The sequence below is a fragment of the Acanthopagrus latus genome, chromosome 3 (assembly GCF_904848185.1).
Source record: "Acanthopagrus latus isolate v.2019 chromosome 3, fAcaLat1.1, whole genome shotgun sequence".
In the NCBI taxonomy this organism is placed as follows: Eukaryota; Metazoa; Chordata; class Actinopteri; order Spariformes; family Sparidae; genus Acanthopagrus; species Acanthopagrus latus.
This window is the reverse complement of record NC_051041.1, coordinates 3,544,698-3,568,382: the sequence shown is the minus strand read 5'-3', so window position 1 is coordinate 3,568,382 and position 23,685 is coordinate 3,544,698. Positions and strand designations below refer to the sequence as shown.

General features: G+C 39.2%; 2 protein-coding genes across 2 annotated transcripts; both read left to right on the top strand.

Moving 5' to 3' along the window:
• Window positions 1-1,293: 1,293 nt before the first annotated feature.
• On the top strand, window positions 1,294-10,468 carry LOC119014462 (major histocompatibility complex class I-related gene protein-like). Its single transcript, XM_037089680.1, has 8 exons — window positions 1,294-1,474; window positions 2,293-2,559; window positions 3,751-4,029; window positions 5,731-6,060; window positions 6,838-6,930; window positions 7,189-7,206; window positions 7,577-7,633; window positions 8,996-10,468. The coding sequence occupies exons 1-8, from the start codon at window positions 1,417-1,419 to the stop codon at window positions 9,082-9,084; spliced, it is 1,191 nt and encodes a 396-aa protein (XP_036945575.1). The 5' UTR covers window positions 1,294-1,416; the 3' UTR covers window positions 9,085-10,468.
• A 5,458-nt stretch (window positions 10,469-15,926) lies between these two features.
• LOC119014607 (major histocompatibility complex class I-related gene protein-like) lies at window positions 15,927-23,063 on the top strand. Its single transcript, XM_037089945.1, has 6 exons — window positions 15,927-16,063; window positions 17,312-17,572; window positions 19,112-19,390; window positions 19,748-20,050; window positions 20,675-20,777; window positions 22,772-23,063. Exons 1-5 carry the CDS (start codon window positions 16,006-16,008, stop codon window positions 20,770-20,772), a joined length of 999 nt encoding a protein of 332 aa, XP_036945840.1. The 5' UTR covers window positions 15,927-16,005; the 3' UTR covers window positions 20,773-20,777; window positions 22,772-23,063.
• The last annotated feature ends 622 nt before the right edge of the window (window positions 23,064-23,685 follow it).

The window sequence follows — 23,685 nt, the reverse complement described above, 5'->3', positions numbered from 1 at the left end:
ATATACAGAAATCTCTCCTTCTCCTGCTAATGCAGTAAAAGAGCAAAGAAGTTGCTGGTATCCCTGCCCACTTTATCCAATCAGAGCAGAGAACTCTGTAAACAGTCACGTCTGCTAAGGGACCAGACAGAGTGGAAGATCCTCCTTTTGTGGTACCTGCAACAGTGTAGGTACCAGAAGCTGTTATACAGTTATACTATCAAACAGACCAAAGGATGAAAAAGGGCAAAGAGAGCTGCATGAAAAAAAAGAAAGGAGTCCTGCAGGAGGTGGTGGGAGAGAGAGGAGAGGAGAGGAGAGCTCCCTGCAAACACAGACAGGAGAGCTAAAACAATAATACTTGTTATTACTTTTAGTGCACAACAAACTCCTGCTTCAGTCTCCGTCCCTGACCAGTCAGTCTCGATCATCCAACCAGGATCTCTTGGCAACACCTCGTATGAAACTGAAAACTAAAGGTTTATGATTTCTGCATTAATTTTTAATCACTTGTTTGATTTCATGAATTCACTATATCATTTTGTTGTAGATGTAAAGCACTTTGTAACAAGGGTTTGCAAATGTGCCAAATAAAGTTTATTATCATTACTATCATTATTAACAGTGGTGTTACATTTCTCTGGTGCGAGCACTTTTCAGCATCCAGAGAAAGTTTAGGGGCTGAGGTCTGTGCTGAAGTAGCTCTCTGACTCAGTTTGATTTTTCTGCTTCTTGTTTTCACCTCAAAGTAAAAACACTGAGGTCAGATATTGTTTCATCACATCTCTCATGTGTTTTATTATATCGTCTGTCCTGAACTGAAACACACTAACAAATAAATTAAATAACTGTTTACGTGTACAGTCCACTCACTATAACATCAATAAAACCTCATTTTAATCTGTTGTGTGTTGCTGATATATTGATCAGGGCTGTTTTCAACACAGAGCAGAAGAACAATCAGACACTCCAGCATCCACACAGACTCCAGAGTGTGTGAGCTGCAGCTGACAGTGACCTCTGACCTCCCACAACATTCACACATTTCTGCACATTACATCACATCAAGCTACACAACATGACAGGAGATGTGAGCAGCAGGAGGTTTAATCCTCCTTCATATGCGAACAAAGCTGAGACACTCAAATAAAACCCCGCATGTCTCCTCATCCTCTCACACAGGATACAAGATCATTTTACTTTCGCTTTACAACCTCAGCGGGTCACATTTACCCAGTTATAAGTGACGTCGTGCTCAGGCTCAATTCTAATTTGCTCAGATTGAGGTTGACGTGAACGCCTCGGTGTTTTTCCCTCATTTCACCTCTGGAGCTCAAAGAGGAGACAGTGTGATAGACAATATGATTCTTTATTCACAGCTAGATCTAAAAACAGAATCATATTAGTCTATCAAAGCTTCAGCAGCCACAGTTCACCATGAAGATCTTGGTGTTTCTGACTCTCCTGGGAACAGCTCTACATGACGCGGCGGCTGGTGAGTTCAGATTAGTCTGCGATGTTTTAGTTCAGGAGGATTTCCTGGTTGATGATCGTTAGGCGCTGACATGACGTCCATCTTTAAGTTCATTTTACATTCTGTTTGTGACCCTTATTGATTATTAATATCATATAATACTATAGTTATCTTCCAGTTCCTATTAGCTGAAACGTTCATGCTATTTCTGGCTGTATGGCTGTAAATGTATTTGTCTTTCCAATGATTTGGGTCTTTAAAATAATTTATGTATTGTTTAATTAATTTGATGTAATATTAACTGATTACAGATGTGTTGGTATCTGTTTGTAAGTCGTCTTATAAGTAACAAATCTAATAATATAATATAAATAACAAGTAATGAAGAACAGAAATGTCAGACTAAGTTTGAGCTCATTAATAAACAGAGAAACAAAGTTTCCTCTCCCAAATACTGATCAGTATTGGCCTCAGTATTCCAGTATTTTGGATATTGTTTAGGAGTTTGATCTTTTGACTGTTAATAGATTTGAAGCAACAGAAACAGAAAACTTCAAAGTCATATAAAGAAGTGTAAACTAATATGATAGTGAGGACTGTAACTGCTCTCTATTGGTGACAGAAAAGAAAACAACTGCATGAAATAAACAGTTGACTTGTTCGATATTTATTTCATAATAAGCGAAATCTTTATCTATAAGTTTCTGTTTGTCTTTATTGACTACACAACAGTGATTATTAGGATGTCTTGACTCGTTCATTTTGACTCTGTGTGCAGGAAAATAAAATTGTTCAGTGATTAATAAAACTGAAATCATGACATTAACTTTTTCTTACAGTGACTCACTCTCTGAAGTATTTCTTCACTGGATCTTCTGGAGTCCCAAACTTCCCAGAGTTTGTGAATCTTGGAATGGTTGATGACATGCAGATAGATTACTATGACAGTAACACCAGGAAAGCAGAACCCAAACAGGACTGGATGAGGAGAGTCACAGCTGATGATCCTCAGTACTGGCAGAGGCAGACTGAGGTATCTGTGGGGACTGAGCAGGCCTTCAAAGCCAACATTGAAATTGCAAAGCAGCGCTTCAACCAAACTGGAGGTTCGTTTAAGTTTCACTTTTTACTATAAAGGTGTTGTTTGTATTTTTATTCTGAATTTTAGTAATAAGATGTTACCACACACATTAATCTGTTGGAGGCTTTTCTTATCTAAACTCTCAGTCAGTCTGAACAGAAACATCACTGAGACTGAGACTACTGGATGCTGCTGTACTACACTGACACAGTGTTTCTGTCCATCCCATAATATACAGGACATATAGTAGATCTACAATGTAGTGCCGAAGTCGATCGATTAGTTAATCAACAGAACATTTATTGACAAACATTTTTGACAATCAAATGTTGATTTAAGTCTTTTACTAAAGAAAACTTTTAACCAAACTAATAGTCATTACATAATCAATAATGAGAAAAATATTAGTTTGAACCAAAAATATGTAGTAATAATAATAATAAGTTTTGGCTCTGAGAACTTGTGATGGACATTCATCATCATTTCCTCACTTTTTAAAACAAGTAAATGTTAATCAATTGATCAAAAAAGAATAAATAATGAAGAGAAGAATTAATTTCAGTGTTAAATATAAAGTTTAACTCCAGATTAGATCAGATTAACTCTACTGTACTGACCACAGTGTGTTGGTCCGTCACATCAGCAGCATCAAACCAACATCTGCAGGTGGAAACAGCTGTTGGTTGTACTGAGTGATTGACTGATGGATGGACCAATCAGGACACACAGACTGCCTCCCAGTCTCCATAATGGTCTCGATGGTGTCGGCTCATCCTGACCAGTTGTAGTAACACAGAGCTGAACAGGACACACTGTTCTGGCTGAGCAGCTGGAGTCTAGAGACTCATCCTGGACTGAAACTCTCCTTCAGTGAAGCTTCTAGAGCAGCTTCAGGACCGTCGAGTCTGTAGTTTCTCACAGGAGGAGGATGTTGTTGGACTGATCCACTGGCTGCAGGGTCTCAGTGGGTCTAATGTTCAGTCCAGGATCAGGTTTAATCTGCTGGTCAGGACTCCACCTCAGTGTGTGTGTGTGTGTGTGTGTGTGTGTGTGTGTGTGTGTTGACATGAAGCCACTCCACCTTCAACAGTGGAGATGAACTGTTGGTCTCAGTGGAGTCAGTGTGTCTCTGTGGTGAAGATGTGATATCAGCTGATGATAGATGACTGAGCTGTGATCTCACTCTGGTTTAATGTCCTCTCTGTTTCTGTCTCAGGTGTCCATGTTGTCCAGAGGATGTACGGCTGTGAGTGGGATGATGAGACCCATGAGATTAATGGTTTTATGCGGGATGGTTATGATGGAGAAGACTTCATTGTTTTTGACCTGAAGACGCTGACATGGATCGCTCCTAAACAACAGGCTTGCATCACCAAAACTAAGTTCGATCATAACAAAGCTCTCTCAGACAGTCAGAAACACTACCTCACCCAGGAGTGTGTTGACTGGCTGAAGAAGTATGTGGGCTATGGGCGGCGCGTTCTGCTGAGAACAGGTAGAATCACATGACCTGATGTAGTTAATGGACACAACTTTTTAAAATAACTGCATTGTTCAAATACACACACACACACACACACACACAGACATGCAGAAGCTTAAAACTTTAGTAATGATAAAAGGTGGGTATGTTACTTTATATTTATTAATGAGGTTCTGGTGGATGCAGGTGTTGTACTGAGTGCATCATATTGAAAGTCGTTTCCACTCGTGTATGTAAATGTGATGGACAACATATTAGAAACAGTTCTCAATATAATCCAGTTCACCACCACTACAAACTACCATCTTGATGATATCATGTTGTTTAATTGATACGTCTAGAGCTGTTGTATTGGATTGCATGACATAGTACATCTGTGCCCAATGGTGTAGCCAATGAGTGTATATGGGCACATATATTTATTTACTTAAAATTAATGTTTTAAGAATGACTTCTACTTTTCCTTTGTACTGCAAACTTTGTTATCTCTGATTTATTGATACATGGGACTGCTGAATATGACTTTAATCATCTGAAATGGATGTTTGAAAAAGGGACTTAATAACGGTTGAGTTGTTACGGTACTGATACAGGTATCAGAACTGTCTCAGATATCATCTAAAATGCTGGAATTGTTACCAGCCAGTACACAAATATAATCTGATTGCACAAAATGTATTTAGAAAAGGGACCCTGCAACTTTCCAGCAGCGTCCTGTACACCTGTATGCAAACCAATAGGTGTTTTACTGAACAAGAATATCCATTAAAAAAAAATGGTATTAATACTTCTTAACAAATTGTTAATTTTCTTGACAACCTTTCATCAAATAATACATGAACAAGATTAGATCAAGCCTTGTACATGGAGTTTGTGAAGGTAAAAGTGCAAAATGTGACCAAGTTGTTAGTGAGGTCATCAGTGGTCGAGTTTACTTTGTACCCATGTCACAATAACTTTATAATGAGAGAAGTTGTTACTACATTCAGTCAGATACATAGATTTTAGTATATAAAAACATATATATTGTTTAGGTCTACTGGTTATTTCCTCTTGATTTACTTAGCTAAGTTTCAATTCAAGCTTTATTATTTTCCCATTCTGAGTTACACATCCCATGTTTCCCTTGTCTTATTTCTATTACTATTTATAATTTCATCTTTAAAAATGCTTTCTGTTTGAGCATTTCCATTTCCATTTCCATTATCATCGCTCATTTTAAGTTTGTTATTTCAATAACCTTGTTTAAAAAAAACTTTGATTATGACCTGATAACAAGACATTGATTTAAATTAAATCCAGCATTGATTTTCCCACAGTATTTATTTATTTATTTGGGTTAATTATGTATTTTTCTTTAGAAATTAACCAAAGTGACACAAGCAATGAGTCTTACATGCCTTTACTTAAAGCTAAGTTGGAAATGCTCCCCTGTGACGTAATAACCATTTGTGCGCGTTAATATTGCGTGGGCAATGAGCAAACACTACTGGACTGCCTTTATCAATCCTGTTACTTTGTTGCTCGCTCACTCAGTCACAGACAGATATTGGCAGTTACTTTTTTTTACTTACATTTTTTGTCAATACTTCTTTTTATAGCTTAATGGTGCATTGCAGAGAAATGAGTAGATGTGTTGTAATGTAAAAAAAAAATGTTATTGCATGACTGCTAAGGTTGAATTATCCCTCTCCCTGTCTCTTTCCTCTCCAGAGCTTCCCTCTGTGTCTCTCCTCCAGAAGACTCCCTCCTCTCCAGTCAGCTGCCTCGCTACAGGTTTCTACCCTCACAGAGCCTCACTCGTCTGGAGGAAAGATGGAGAGGAGCTTCATGAGGAGGTGGACCACGGAGAGATCCTCCCCAACCACGATGGAACCTTCCAGATGAGTGTTGACCTGAAACTTTCATCAGTCACACCTGAAGACTGGACCAGGTACGACTGTGTGTTTCAGCTGTATGGTGTGAACGAGGACATCATCACCAGACTGGACAAAGCAGTGATCAAGACCAACGAAGGAAAGACTGGAATCAACAGTGTTGACGGTGAGAAACACATTTATTTAACTGTAACAGTCCTGCAGTTTATGTGTTTATATGAGTGTTGGAAGTTTTGTTGTCTTGTATTATTTTATTCTCAGATTAACTTGTGTAACTAACACACAAGTCCACCTCTATCAGCAAATCTAAATGAAATGAAATATTTTTTTTCCAAATACAAGTTTATTCTTTTGTGCTTTCTTTGGTTTAAGATTATCAAAATTAACAATATGTCCATATTTTAAATCTTTTTAAATCACTACATAAATTGACTACATCAAATATCACAATATTTTAGAGCAAATACCTCATTATAAATATTGTGACATACAGTACAGTTGACAATTGGTACAAAAAGTAATCATTTTTGACAAATTGTCATTGATAATGTTGATATACGTTGCGGTACAGACTACAGAGCAGCTTCTTTCCCCAATTCATGAGAATCCTCAATTCATTGTTCCACACTCCAAATTACTTCTGTTATGTTTTATCCTATGTTGCGCTAAGGAGTTCAACTAAATTTTGTTTTGCAATTTGGTAAAATGACAAATAAATTACTTTGTTATCTTATGTAATGATGAAGTATTAGAACAAGCAAAGCAGTCTGGTAAGTTCAGAAAATGACATCACTTTATGTTAATGCATTCGTTAAAACCAGAAAAAGACAACACTGATGTCATATCATGATATGATGATGTTAACTGTGCTTCATTTGTTTGTTTGTTTGTTTTTTTTGTGTGTGTGTGTTTTGTTTTGTTATTTTCTGCTCAACTGAAAAAGTTAACATGACCACCATCGTCATCGCTGCAGTGGTTGTTATTGCTGTCGTCCTCATTACAGTCATTGGAGTGGTGACCTACAAGAAGAAGAGAGGTGAGAGGCTGAAATAGAAAGAATGTGTCTTTGAGTCATCATCATTGTCATCAACTCAATGGCCAAAATTCAGATTGGAAAATGAAAGAAGCTTCATGTCAGAGAGAACTGATGAATTGAAAAAGTCGAAGTTAAGCAGAAAGTTTAAGGGATTTTTAAGAAATTTAACTGAATTAGAGGAGAGAATCAGTATCCTTGGATTGCTAGCTGGACAACTGAATAAATGTGTCTTTCCCTTCTTTCTGTCTTTTTTTTCAGCAAATTGTGCCAAACATGGTAGGTACAATTTGTTTTTACTGTATTTTACACCCAGCAGTCTGAGATGTTTGGCTCCACAGAGCCCTCTGCTGGTATATTAACTAACTAGCAATGTCTTCCGGTTGTACAGTTGTTCTCTCAGGTAGTTATGAAGTCTGTATAATGCTAATGAGATGCCCAAACTCATTACTTCATTTGTCAGATGTATTTTTTTATGAATACCTTTTGTTAATCAATGTGATTGATGAAAAGTGGCTGCATGAGTTGTGTCAGGACTAAATCAACAAGATTGTCTGTATGTATGTACATTCTGCATATCTATTTCTCTTATATGTTTTTGTTCTTCACTTGGTTGTTGTTCAAATTATTATTTTCTTTTTATATTCAGATATTTCTTTGAGAAGTTCCTCTACTGAAAGTATGAAGACTGAACTATTGGTGAAAGGTAACTAATCATACAGTACAGACGCTTTCTGTCTGAATTGTAACCCGTATAGAGCACATTTTACAGTTACAAACTGTTTTAGAGTTACAAACATTATATTTTTAGCCCAGTGTTTTCAGTAGCAGCACTTCTATTTGTTTACCAAACATCATTTTAAAAGCTCACCAGTCAAATTAGTGCTCATGACATTGAACACCATTTTCAAAACAATGTGAAAATGTTGTATAGACTAGTAACATTTGTGTAGAGAAACTCATGGCCTAAAACTTTTTGGTTCTGACAGTCAGTCCAGAGCAGATCAGCTGGTCTTTATTTATGACTGAATGTCTGTTTGTGTGGCTGCCTGAACATAAATCCAGAGCTGCTGGGAGGCTCCGAGGAGGCCAACAATCATCAAGTTCATCCTAAATATGAGCAGTTATAAACTATTTTTTTTAAACAAAATACTCACCATTACTTACTTAAACAACAGAAACAAACATTTAATTGATTGTTGCTTTAGTAAAAATTAATTCTCTTGAAAATGGCATCAGAATTGTTTTTGTGTTCTAACCTGAGAAATGTACCGATCTAAACTAACTACTTGCTACTGGTGGAAAATCAGAATGCCAGAAATTTGTAAGTAATTGTAAAGAGTAGAAAAAGAGGGTTGTGGAAAGAGATTTGGACTGAAATAATGATGTAATGATCAGCTTTTTTCAATCGGTTCTATAAGCTGCGTTCAGCCAGGCCGCAGACAAAATCCATAGCCAGGAGACGAGCATTACAGCTAACAGAGGCAGATAGTGTCAGTGAAGAAGCTGTGAGGAAGAGGATGATGTTGATGATGAGAGATGACATTCATGAGTTTATGTAGGAGAGAGAGCAAAAGCTTGTCCTGACATGAGTCAGGTCGATTTTTGGGGAGGGCCCATTCACTGGACCACACCATCAATCAGATGTAGATGATTGATTGATAGATGAGTTTATTGAGGTGTAATATGAGTAGGATGTTGAAGAAGGCAGGTGAGTACGAGGGCGATGTTGAGAAAGTGTTGAGCGGCTGTGATGTGGAAAAGGCTTTGTCAGAGATCAACAGCAGCTCCCAGGCTGCTGGACCCCCTTTAAGTAAGAGAGTGATAGAGAGAGACAAAGACAGAAGAAGGGGAGGGAAGGTGGAGCACGAGAAATGAGTAAAGGCTGACATGAAGCACGATGAGGTTTGTACAGGCACATGACATGAAGGGGAGCGATTGTGTTGTGGTCCTGTTCCTGAACTTCAGCTTCAACATCAGCTCCATTTCTGTGGGCAGGCCTGCATAATTCTGTCTATTGCAGCTATTTTTGTCCTTTACTTGACTGTTCAATTTTCTTTCTCCTCAGTGCCAGAGCTGGACGTTTTATCACATAGTTCTGATGGCTCTTCTAGTGGAAGTACAGGCAGTGAGACACCATTGTTCAAACGTAACTAATGGCTAAAGGTTTGCAGAAGACGGGGAACTCCAGTCCGTAGGAACACTGCAATGTTGAATTTTGGTTTCTAAGAGAAAGCTTCTGCTTTGTGAGAGAAATAAACATGTAAAGACACAATCTGTAATCCAGACATTAGCAAAAGAGTCACCAACAAAACACCAACATAACAGATTGAATATCATTTACATGTATGTGGTCAGGAAGTCCATTTAATCGGCGAAAGTTTTTTCTATAGCAGCTTTAAAGCAAATTAAATGCAATTAAAAACACTTTACAAGTGACCACAAAGTGAAGCACCTCAAAAATTAAATTTACACCAAGAATAAGCCAAAATGCAAGCAATACAACATAACGAGAAATAGAAAATTCTGAAATACAACACTAAATAAGATTATGACCAACTGTCATGATCACAGCTGAGGTTACAGACCACTGAATGAATATGAATGCTGGCCGGGTACAAAGCACATGTAGCTGTGTTGACATGGGGCCTCCACACCATAATCCATGTTCAAATCTTTAATGAATATCAAATAATAATGTTATAGCTCACCGTAGCATTTTTGCCACAGTCAAACTGAACATCTATGCTGCCATTCGTAATGACGGTAATCAGTGTGTACAATGTTCAGGCTAAACCGTGTAAGAGATGAACAATTCAAATACAAAGAAGGATGGCCCCACTATTGACAAAAAGAATGTCAAATAAGTTTGTATAAATCTGTTACATGATTTTTAAATACATATGACATGACATATAAGAAGCACACACACACACACACACACACACACACACACACACACACTCTGTCACTTCTATCTGGGTATCCATGAATTGCGTATCTGCAGATCAATGTGTGAATTATTTTGTGTTGGTTTTTGGGTGATTTAAACATTTTAAAGTTCTGTAATACAAATGCACATATAGACTCACATTCTCATTCCCATCTCACACTCATTCATGTTTGTAAATTAACAGAAACACTTCTTTACACATATTTACACCAGTAAACACACAATAAATAATCAATAAGTCAGTAAATACATTTTCAATGTGCCTTAGACACACAGTTTGTGTACAGCATCTCCCTTTTGGTGAACTGAATCTGTTGTGTGAATTTATAAATGTTTTTCCCCCTTGTCTTCCTTTTTCATTTGTGAATCTTTTTTTTTTTTTTCAATACAAACCTAAGTATGTTTTTATTTACTACTGAATCTGTTGATTCTTGCTTTGATTTGGGTTTCTGTGATACATTTTGTAAAAGGTTTGTTAACCCTTATCTTCACTTTTGGGACACTCTGGTATCGCAGGTGTTAGATTGACCTGGGACATATTTATTTATTAAAATCTATTCTGAAATAAAGTTTTACTTCATAAGCCATTAACATGTACTGTCTTTATCTCAATTTCAAACACTAGAGAAAACATGTGTTTAATGATTGCAACCAGTCTCTACTAGAACACAATTAACAGTGGAAGTGTGATTATTTTTTTTGTCATAAGATTATAATTGATGTTAAAAATCCACTTAACTCAAGACTTGGGTGTCATAAATCATGCTTATCTTGGAAAATGAAGGTTTTGTTCGTGTGAGGCGAGAGAAGCTGAGGTCCTGGGCACATGTCGTCTCCGTAGATGTGCGGTGTCACCGCTGCTTTGTCCAGCTCCTCAAGGAAAAGTTGTGTTCTTTGCAGCTTTGGTTCCAGTCTGGATTGATCCAGCCATCCAGATTGTAAATGCATTATAGGCTGAGTGTAATTGGCACTATATTGGTCACTGTAGCATTCCTCTTTAGCAGCTAAGCTGTAGCAGGCCAGCAGCTTGTCGAGGTTGTGTACTCCACCACACCTCTGACTTCTGGTTTACGGTCCTCCTGGCTACTTGTTGTTCCATCCCTGTGTAGAGTGCTCATGAGCACCACCGCATTTGTCATCAGTTTCTCTTTTTTGTGTGTGTTTATCACAGAAAATAAGCGAAAGCCATTGAGTTTCAGGTAGAAAAAAAACTACTATTACAACTAGAGAAACAAACAAACAAATGAAAGAAGAGTTTGAGTACTGTGTAAATAATAAAGAGAATAACTGAGGCAGAATAAGTTAAAAGAAAAAAGACAAAAACAGTAAGACGCAGTAAAAAAATTAAAACTTTTTTTGACAAGAATACGTAAGTTAACAGGGAAATTGATTAAAAGAAAAAGAGATTAATAGTTGGAGGGCCAGGAGAGGAGCAGTTAAATCCTAAAAGATAAAAGTAACGCGGGGCCTGCTGTACCAGTTAGCGTCTAACAGGATGGGCAACACACAGTAAGCGGCCGACGGGACTGACACCGGTTGAACTAGCAATGTTAAAGCACCCAACACAAAAGAGAAAAATCCAGGAGTGTCACATATTCCACTAACTCTTAGTTGTTTTCATCTGGTTTTGTTTACATGCCCTACCAACTCCCCTGTCATTTCAGATCCTGTCACTTCCTCCTGCCATTAATCAGCTCATTCCCCTCACCTGGGTTTCCTTGCCAATCTCCTCACCTGCAGGTGTTTCCCTCATTAGTGCCCCAGTATATTACTGGTCCACTTCCATCTGTTCCCCACCAGATTGTCTTGTGTCTTTTTGCCAAGCGGCCCAGCGTACCATATTCTGCTTCTGCCTGATCTGCCTGCCTGTTTTTGGACCTTGATCACCCAGCCTGCCCCTCGTCTGATTTGTTTGCTTGTATGACTGATCTCCCGGTTTTGACCATTGCCTGAACTGATAAGTAAACTGAACTTTCCCTGCCACCTTGACTGTCTAGTTGTCGTGCTTTTGGGTTCTACTCTGCCAGTAAAAGTTACAAGGAGAGCATGAAAAAGTGGCACAGAATATCTTCTGGAGCCACTAAGTGACCTATAACAGGGATTTTTGACCTAAATTATTGTGACCGAATAGAGGCTGAATCACGGAGAAAAGACGAAGATGATAGTAAATGATAATAATAATCCGGAGGAAATAAGACGGTTTCCACTGAGAGAAGTGAATGGGACGAGGACGGGGAGAATACTGGAAAAACTTACAGTGGAATCGAGAGAGAAAACAGGACACCAGAAGCAGCTAACACACACACACAAGCCAAAAGATCAGAGGAGAACTTGAAAACCAGCCAAAGTCTGGTGCAGCAAACAGTCAGGTCGGCAGAATTCCAGAGGCCTTAGACTACAGCCAAAACTCTGAGCGTTTAGCAGACAGCATCAAATCAGTGCTGTGAATAATGATAATAATAGTATAAAAGAAGTGTAATGAAGATAACTGATAATTATAAGCCAAATAGAATAACATATATGATAATAAGTTAAGTGATGAGGATAAAGATGAAGAAAAAAAAGCGGAAAAAAGCAGAAAAATAAAAATGAAAGAATTGATGATGACTATTATGCCACTGAACGTAACATAGAAACTCAAGGTGTCAGAACTCATTGGTTGATGACGAGGGAACTGGACACTGGCAAACTGAACAAGAAATTAGTCAAAAGTTGTGGCATTTGACTAGAGTTGGTAATACATACTTTTCCATTCAGTAATCAGTGTGTTGTGTAAAAAAAATAAATAAATAAATAAATAGAGGTTCTAGAGGAGAGACTCCTTTTTGGTGTGTCAGAAAGTCATAAGAGGGGCAATTATCTCTACATGATGGGTTACAGGAAGATGATATTTACTGTACTGTACTCTGTATTTAAGTCAGTAACATTTGGGGGACTAGAGAGAACGTTCTGGACCTTCCCTCCATGCAGCATTTATGAAAGAGATCTGATTGATCACGCTGAGAATTAGCAACTCTCCACCTCACAGAGTTGTAGATAATCCTTACAGATGAGTAAGACACTGAATAGAAGTGATTTAAGGACACCTGATAACAGGTAATATAATAAAATAATAGCATATAATAGAATATAATAATAATACGATCCAATATGAGAATACTGTAATAATAATATGATAAGGGAAATGTGGTTAAAAATGTTCAACTTTGGCACTGTGTCATCTATGGGGTGTTTCCAGCGAAAGGCACATTAAGCACAGAATGTTTTAGATGGTGTAAAGTATGTTAGAAGAAAAGGTAAAAGGAAGGTAGGGAAGAAAAAGACAGACTGACAAAAAGAAGGAGAAACAAGAATGTAGGGCCAGAATTAGGAATGGAGCTCCTCCATGCTGCGTCCACACCTACAACACTTCTTTCAACAACGCCTTTTACACATGAGGTCAGGCATCCCAGGATGATTCTAGTAAGGAAGGGGGAGGGGAACCAATAGACCCCGACTTTTCAGCCCTCTTCCATCCATCTTCTAAAAGGAGTCACAAATTAACTTTGCTTCTCCAAAAAAAAGTCTAATTCTCTAGCAGCTTCTATTCACTACTGGGTGTGGTGTCGAGATCACAGAGAGGATGATGTTCCCCGACCCTGTGCCGAGGCAAACAAGGAAGCAGACTGTCATTGAGATCCAGAGGTGTTTTGAACACAGGCCATGTTTAGCCAAACGAATTGAAGGAGGCTACAGAGGAATCACCTGACACAAAGACTGAAGTCGGGTGGGCCACAGAGTCCTGGACAAAGATGGCAGGCACAACAGCACAGCCAGAGGAAAGGAAAGTGCAGCAGCACTGACCAGAGGACCGACACCACAAAATGAAGGTTATGGAAACCCGGAGCTTAATCATCAAGAAGAGAGAGATCCAGAGGAATCCTGGCCACATGCACCAGCCAGAGGTGTCTGTTCATTTCCAGGATTCACCTCGACACAACCAAAGGAGACAGCATAGACACACACACACACACACACACACACACACACACACAAAGAGGGAAACACTGACTGTTAAAGACTAAGATTTGCTTTCTGGCAGTATTTGAGTTTTGGGGCTTTTTTTTATATATGTAAAAGATGCAAATTGTGTTTTTATACAGTCAAAGTCAACTTTTAGACTAAGTCATTGCTCCTGTGATTTAGTTCATCGGTAATCAGGGTGCCATTGTTGACTCCCTCATTTCACCATGTAACTCCCCTTAAAAAATCTTGCCTGAAAAAACAAAAACCAAAAAGGGGGGTGGGGATCATTAAAATATTTTAAAGGCATACGTTAAGCTGTTAGGAACATCCAGCAGATGTTGTAACACTAATGAGACTGTGGTTTTCAGTTATTGATTTAACAGATGCATATTCTAGCATTCCTGTTTTTCCTGATTCACGGTTCATGGATGTGGATGCCTTAGAGTTTTCTTCTCCAATCCAACTTTGTTCCAAAAAAATAAATGAATAATTGAAATGGGGTGGATTATTTGAAAAACCCTTACTTAGCCCCATGGTGGCGAATAGTGATTAATAGATCATTAACAACTTCAGCAACAATTTCCCCCCGGGATATATCAAAATAAAGGCTGGTCTGCCTCCCTGTTACCAGAGACTTGCAGCAGCAAAGTTTTTGCTTTTCAGAAAGCCTCAACAGTAACCATGGGACACCCAACCATCCTGTATACGTCTCACCAGATCCATGCCCTCCTCACCAGTCCAAGGTTTGTGCTTACACATGCTAGGTTCTGAAGTTGTGCTATCAGCAACAACTGAACATCCAACGTTGCAATACAGTTAATCCCGCAGCACAGATGATGATACCGATGCATGGAACGCCACATGACTGCCTTCAAGCCACAAATGTGTTTCTGAAACCAGGTGAAGATATGCATAATTAACCAATAAGAACAGATCTCTCTCAGTGTGTAGATGGGTCCTGCTTCAGAGACGTGACAAGCAACAACGCAGCTTACCCAATCGTACAGTTGCTGCCAGATGATACATTTACCACAGTCCAAACAATCAAGCTTGCCCAACCATGCTCAGCACAGTTTGCAGAAATTGAAGCTTTTAACTGCAGCAAGCAAATTGGCAGAATACAGACGGTTAAATATATGCATGGACTCACAGTATGCATGTACAGTGTGTCATATACACGGAAATATCTGGAAACAGAGAGGTTTTCTCAGAGTGGATCGCACACCAGTAACGCATGGAGCAGCCATCTTAACACTATTTTAAGCCATTTATTGTCCAAGTGCATGAGTTATTATCAAATGGGCTGCACACCAAAAGAGCAGTTCCCTAATAGCCAAAAGCAAAAGCCTGGCCGATGAGGCCACTAAATAAGCTGAATCCAGGACGTGTGTTGGACCGTTGTTAGAAGCTGTAAAAATATGAGCCACTCACCAATTTACTGGCATATACGAACAGTTAGTGTGGTTCAAACATGGTGCTATTAAAACCACTCAAGAAGACCCCCAGTAAGGTTTATGGTGTAAATGCCATTTGTGATGTGCATGGCTCCAACCAGTGAGCAAGGGCTTTTTTTGTTTGTTTGTTTTGTTTTGTTTTTTCATATTAAATACATTAAACAAGTGGCATAAATGTATGAATGAATGAATAATTCAAGACATGATGATTCTGATTTCATGATCAATATACCTGCCTACAACTGCTGTGTCTGCCAGCATTTGAGTCATGCACGTAAACTAGACACCGAGGTGTGCATAGACAAAGCAAGGATGGATTACTGAATGAGACTGAATCATCCAAGAGGTCAAGGGGCGGTCTTTATGCATCTGTGCCCAGGCGTAACATTATAGTGTGACATTTGTGTCAATAATTGTCAAGCGCCGGGGACTCTGCAGTGGTGGGAGGGGGCCCCCAAAATCAAATTCTGCTTAGGGCCCCCAAAAGGCTTGGGCCGGCTCTGCTTGGGCTAAATTCTCATTGGCTCAGATGGAGGTTGATGTTAACGCCTCTGTGTTTTCCCCTCATTTCACCCCTGGAGCTTCGAGAGGACAGACCAGTCTCATCCTGTCTGTGGTTAAAGAATCATATTCTTTTGATCAAATCTTCAGAAAAGTCAGTTCAGAATGAAGTTCTTGGTGTTTCTGGCCCTCCTGGGAACAGGTCTACATGACGCGGCCGCAGGTGAGTTCACATTATATCAAATCAGCTGATTGTAAAAGAAAAAATGTCTCGTGTCTTTATGTAAATATTTATTGAGGTTTATTTTCATAGTCCTCGATGTTTAGCTCCAGGATCTTAAAGTTGACGTCAGTAAATCCTGTCTGTTCCTCTCATTAGTCACTGATAGTTTCCATTTGAAGAGAAGTTCACTGTCTCTGAAAATGGATGCTAAAAGGTATTTGTCCATTTTCTTTCTATAGTTCGGACATCATTTTAATTCATCTGATCGATCTCGATGTTAAAATGTCAGAACTCAGCATGAAACAGTCCAACACTGAGAAAACATCAGAACAAGGCGTTAAAACAAAGACTGTTTAAAATTATATTTAGTGCACTGATCAGTTTTAATCTCTGACTTGTTCATTACCATTTGATAAAAAAATCATGACTGTTTTAGAAATTATTAACAGGTTTTATATTATTTTAATTCACGAGTTATAACTAACGTATTTTCTTGAAACACAACACTGAATTTAATCAGAATTTTCTACAGTTAATACAACAATGTGCACACAGAAAATCACAAAATCCATCCTAACCCACTATGAATAATGATTTAGATAAAAAAAAAAAATTCAATTGATTTAAAAAAGCCATTTCCAGTGGGTCCAGGTGCAATCAGTGTAGAGTTTTTAAGTGCAGTTTAACACATAAACCTGATCTTCGTGTATTCAGACAGCAGAGGACAGCGAAGGATTCTGAAATCATTAATAAATTGTGTTGAATAAACTGTTAAAAATCTAAATTAAGCTTTTATTCTTATATTTTCAATACTAAAAGTGAATCAAATATTTATTCATATTGGAGGGAATGTTGGAATTTATCAAATTATGTACAAGTAGGTGTCTATGAAAAGAAAAACAGATCCAAAATCTATAAGTCTAGTACATAACTTGACTTGTAGAAGCTGTGAATAAAAATATTACTTAAAAGATATTCCTTGAATATATTACATATACTACATAGATATACTACATTTTCGAGAATAAACGTGATTAACATGAATAACATAAAAAGATAAATGAAAATAAAAACATGTTTGAAATGTTCTTGAAGCAAAATCTATACATGTTTACTTTTGTATTTATTGACTGTGTAACAGTGATTATTAGGATGTCTTGACTAGTTCATTTTGATTCTGTGTGCAGGAAAATAAAATTGTTCAGTGATTTCAGAAACTGAAATCATGACATTAACTTTTTCTTACAGTGACTCACTCTCTGAAGTATTTCTACACTGGATCTTCTGGAGTCCCAAACTTCCCAGAGTTTGTGACTGTTGGGTTGGTTGATGAAATTCAGATAAGTTACTATGACAGTAACACCAGGAGAGAAGTACCCAAACAGGACTGGATGATCAATGCAGTAGATCCACAGTATTGGGAGAAGAACACACAGATCTCTATTACTGACCAGCAGACCTTCAAAGCCAACATTGACATTGCAAAGCAGCGCTTCAACCAAACTGGAGGTTTGTTTACGTTGAACTTTCTACTGATAAAGTGCTGTTTTTATTTTCATTCTGTATTTAAGTAATAGGATGTTACCGCGCGCGCGCACACACACACACACACACACACACACACACACACACACACACACACACACACACACACACACACACAGTGAGCTGGTCCATAATAACTCTACTGTAGGAACCTGTTTAACAACACACAGCTGATAGAGGAACATCACTGCCTGGTTTTTTTAACCTATATTCAGGACCGTCAAGTCTGTAGTTTCTCACAGGAGGAGGATGTTGTTGGACTGATCCACTGGCTGCAGGGTCTCAGTGGGTCTAATGTTCAGTCCAGGATCAGGTTTAATCTGCTGGTCAGGACTCCACCTCAGTGTGTGTGGGATGCAGCAACAGTAGCAGCAGCTGGTTGAATAACCTCAAAGAAAATAAACAGAGAATCAGGCAGTCATTAAATCAGAACAAAATCAATCACCTTATTAATACCTGAATACAAATAAATTATTAAATCAACTTTAAGAATTAACTAATCAAACTCGTTAATACACTTTCTCAATAATTAAATGATTTAAATCACCTCAATTTTATCTTGCAAAATCAACAGGTATTAAACAGTATTAAATTATTAAACCCACTTGTTCTAAGTCAGGCTTTATGCTTAAATGTTTAACCTAATTCATACTTTGAACTCAAATTAATGCATTTTAACCAATTTTAACTACTTTAATGATTGAAATATGTTCCAAACTCGATATTTATGTTTATGGTCTATATTCAAATCAATCATCTTTCTCTTAAACAGGTGGTCTATGAGTTTAAACAATGAAAGGGGATAAACGATAAATCCTAAGGTGTGTCAGACCTCAAACCACTAGTGCTACCATATTAATATTAAACATGATCATTTAAGCCTTATGCATTTAAATAATAAACACAAACACTTTTTAATCTCTCATTTACTAACTTGAAGTTATTTTACTTGTCAGTGTGAAAGGTTTTCTCACCACTGGCATCTCTGAGGTCTCCATGCAGTGATGCCACCAAACATTGTCTGTGTGACAAAGGAATGACACACCTGTTTCTGAGCCTACTTATATCCTCAGCTTTGTTTTCAAGCCTCAGGCCTCCCTACCTGCATTTAGGAGTCTGACCTGATCCTGACGTCACTCCCTGGTGGGGAAGACATAAATTGCTGCAACATAAATTCAAAATATTACATAAACACACATGCAGAATTTCTTTAAATTGCCTTAACAGTGTCTCTGTGGTGAAACAGAGGATATGAACTGTGTCAGGATCTCACTCTGTTTCCCAGCAGCCTCTCTGTCTCTCTCTGAAGACGTCCACACTGTCCAGATGATGATTGGCTGTGAGCGGCTTCCATCCAGCCAATAACAGCAGGAGGTGTAGATCCTGGTGTTGTGGTCTCAGTGGATCAGTGTGTCTCTGTGGTGAAGATGTGATATCAGCTGATGATAGATGACTGAGCTGTGATCTCACTCTGGTTTAATGTCCTCTCTGTTTCTGTCTCAGGTGTCCATGTTGTCCAGAGGATGTACGGCTGTGAGTGGGATGATGAGACTGGAGAGATCTATGGTTATGATCAGTGGGGTTATGATGGAGAAGACTTCATTGTTTTTGACCTGAAGACAGAAACATGGATCGCTCCAACACCACAGGCTGTCATCACCAAACACAAGTGGGATAATGACAAGGCTTGGATAGCGCAGGACAAGCACTACCTCACCCAGATTTGTCCTGACTGGCTGAAGAAGTATGTTGACTATGGGAGGAGCGTTCTGATGAGAACAGGTAGAATCACATGACCTGATGTAGTTTAATGGACAAAACAATCTTATTTACAATCATATTTCTCTTCTGTTTCTAACCAACAGTCACATCACAATAAATATAAACCAACATACTGAGACACACTTTGTCTCAGTTTACACATATTTCTCTTTGTTATATTTTCTCTCTTCTGTGTTTCTGTCCATCTCAGTCTCTCACTCTCCTTCTCCTCCCTTTCTCATGTGTCTCACCCCATTTTCTCACCCCTCTGTCTCTTGCTTCTTGTAACGTGTTCACATATTTCAAACAGGAACAGTAGTATTAATATACAGTAAATACTAATAAAGAACCTATAATCTCTCTCTCTTTCCTCTCCAGAGCTTCCCTCAGTGTCTCTCCTCCAGAAGACTCCCTCCTCTCCAGTCAGCTGCCTCGCTACAGGTTTCTACCCTCACAGAGCCTCACTCGTCTGGAGGAAAGATGGAGAGGAGCTTCATGAGGAGGTGGACCACGGAGAGATCCTCCCCAACCACGATGGAACCTTCCAGATGAGTGTTGACCTGAAACTTTCATCAGTCACACCTGAAGACTGGACCAGGTACGACTGTGTGTTTCAGCTCTCTGGTGTGAACGAGGACATCACCACCAGACTGGACAAAGCAGAGATCAGGACCAACGAAGGTAAGACTGGAATCAGTGATTTTAATTTGATTATAGACACTGTGTTGACTTCATTACTGGTCAGCTAAGAAGATGAGTAGATTTTTTTAAATTGGATGAATGTGTACATGTATCCGAAAATCAGTTAAAATAAAGTTTATTCTTTGACAGTCAAAAAGAAGTTTGATTATAATCAGACACTAAAACCATTATACAAAATACAAACCAACACAGACATACAACTAAACAAAGACAACAAAACTAGATGGAGATAAACAAACACAGATTTGTGTTATGTACAGATACGGTCAAATAACAGCAGGACAAACAGACACAGTGCTCACAGGTAGAGAGAGGAGTCACAAAGATTTCTGACTGTTTTGTGGATAGTATATTAGGCTTTTAAAAACAAAATGAGATAAATGCCATTTTATGAATTCCTGTTCGAGTGAGTTGTGTGCTCAGGATAAGAGACACACGTGAAGGTTTGTGTTGTGGAGCTGGTTTTTGATCCTACATTGACTTTAGCTTAATGATGTAAGAGAGGAGTGAAAGGAAAAGACGCTGAGAAAGATGGTATTTCTATGTTGCTGTTGCTCTGAGACACTGAGAGTGAAAATTGCTTGTCTTTGCTTTGTATTTCAGCCAACTGCACTTCATCCAGTGACAACAAGTCCAAGATCTCTGAGCCGTCTGAGCTTGAACAGAATAAAACATCCCCACCACCAAACGCATCAGCCTGAACACAGTGAGTTGTGTCATATGGGACATGAATATTAATACCTGTATTTATGTGAAGCTGCCCTAAACTATGCTTAAAGGAAACTTGTCCTGGTCATGCCAGGAACACCTCCCGAGAGAGGCGGTAGATTCTCATCCCAGCTGCTTCACACTCGGCTGCAAAGGACATGCTGGAGGTCCTGGCTCGAAGAAGCCAACAAGACAACATCATCCGCGAAAAGCAGAAATGAAATCCGGTGGCTCCCGAACCAGACCCCCTTCGGCCCCTGGCTGTGCCTAGAAATTCTGCCTAAAAATTCTAAAAATAATGAACAGAACCGGTGACAAATGGCTCCGGTCGTACAGGGACTGTACAGCACTTAGTAGAGGGCCTCCGACCCTGTACTCCTTGAGCATCTCCCACAGAATGCCACAAGGGACACGGTTGAATGCCTTCTCCAAATCCACAAAACACATGTGGACTGGTTGGGCAAACTCCCATGAACCCTCGAGCACCCTGCGGAGGGTATGGAGCTGCTCCAGTGTTCCACGGCCAGGACAGAAACTGCATTGTTCCTCCTGAATACGAGGTTCGGCGCCCATCTGGCACCTTAAGGAAGGGGAAGCAGTCCTCCACCAACACTGTTTATAGTGGAGGTGGGGAGCTGTTGACCACCACTGGAGACATTGTCAGGCGGTGGAAGGAATACTTTGAAGATCTCCTCAACACGCCTTCCATAGTGGAAGCAGAGGCTGGGGACTCAGAGGTTGATTCATTCATCACTCAAGCCGAAGTCACTGAGGTAGTTAGCTCCTCAGTGGCAAGGCACCGGGGGTGGATGAGATCCGCCCTTGGTACCTAATGTCTCTGGATGTTGTGGGGCTGTCTTGGCTGAGACGTCTCTGCAGCATCGTGTGGCAGTCAGGGACAGTGCCTCTGGACTGGCAGACCGGGATCATGGTCCCTCTATGCAAAAAGGAGGACTGGAGGGTGTGTTCCAACTATGGGGGGATCACACTCCTCAGCCTCTCTGGGAAAGTCTAACCAGAATTCAGTTGGTTAAAAGCCGCACCTCATAATGACTTTTAAGTGCAGCGTATCCTCTGCAAGAGGAGCCTCAAATTGGGCACATTTGGTGTAAAAGCGCTGGTGTCGCACACAAAATTGGAAAAACACCAGTTAGTTTCTAAAAGTCTCCAGCGAAGTCACATAATCACACACTTTTGTATGCCTTTGTCACCACTTCCCGGTCCAAGTTCATCCAGTTCTGCTCGACCCGAACTCTGCGCCGCCTCTGTCGCCTCGTAGTCAAGAGACATTCAAACCATCTTTTGCTCAACCCTGTCTTTGAAAGCGGAGGTGCTTTGGATTTTGAACACTGTTGCTAAACATCAGTCGTACCAAAGCAACAAACAAAAAACACACACACACACACACACACACACACACACACACACACACACACACACACACACACACACACCAGGGTATAGTAAGCTAAATTGAATTAAATTCCCAGATAAAAACTAAACTAATACTACTTAATTACATAATTAAAACTAAACTGAAATAAAAACAAACTGAAAACTAAATTAGAATTAAAAACTAGGGCGCCGCTTAGCTTGGTTGGTAGCGTGTGACCCATGTGCTGAGGCTCTGCAGCGGACCCGGGTTTGACTCCCGGCCCGGGTCCCCTTGCTGTGTGTCACTCCCCCTGTTTCCTGTCACACTCTTCATCTGTACTAATTTTACAACTATAATAACCCTGACAGACACTCACTCACTCCATTCTTCATTGTTTGAGTTGCTCTGTGAGTGGCAAGAGATTTGGTTATTTTTTAAAGTAATTCTGGGACTGCATTTTTCTTTACTTTTTCGTACTTTGTGAAAGTCTTAAATTTAGTTCCAAATGGTTAAAAAGGTCTTACAAAGTATTTAATTTGACCTGATTAAACCTGCAGAAACTCTGTAAACACTTGTTTATTATATTTTCTTTTTCTGTTTTCTTCCTCTCTCTTCAGGTTTCTGGATGGACTCTGCACTGGAACAATGGATGCTGTGGTCGTCTCTCTGTGTTCCTCCTGGTGATGAACCTCCCTCCTCCTCTCGCTCACTGGATTAACTCCAGTCCTCCTCCTCTGTCTGCAGGAGGAGCAGGATAACAACTGTATGGATGGAGTTTAGTATCACTGTGGGGAGCTTTCTTGATTTGAATGTAATTCATTGGACACATATTTCAGTCTGGTTAATGCTACAGCTCTAAATGTCACCCTGATCACACACACACACAAAATATACAGATGGCATCAGAACCAAATTTATTGTCCAGTTGTGTAAATAGTTTGTTTGTAAAACTGAGAGAAGATTTTGTTTTGATTTCAACCAGGCTGAAGCAAATTATTTAGGTTTTTCTCAATTCATTGGAAGCATGCTGTTGTTTTGTGTTTAATAAAATCTCTCTTTTGATTTGTTTTGACACATTATTACATTTTCTAAAAGGGTTGTGGACTGTTTTCTTGTAAAATTCGTAAATATTTCCTGCTATTATTTCATGACGAGGGGCGTTTTTCTCTCCTCATTTCTAAGCACAAAGAAATTGAGCAGCGAGTGTAAAAATCACTTCTCTTCGGTGAAGCAGATGAATGTCAGATGAAGTTGATTTTATTCCTTTTGTACTTTTGCTTTTCAATAAAGTTCCAGTATTCCACATTTCTGTGTCTTGTTGTGATTCCACACATATCTTATATATCTTTGACTGTAGCTACAAGAATATAAATATTGTAGCTACATTTTGTTCAGACTGTCCTGTAGGAGAGACTTTGTGACTGTAGTTCATTGATATGAAGGAAACACGTGAGTGGCTGGATGTGGACGACTCACATCATCTGGTTCTGTGAGCAGGCCTGAATAAATCTGTCTGTCACGGCTGTTTATG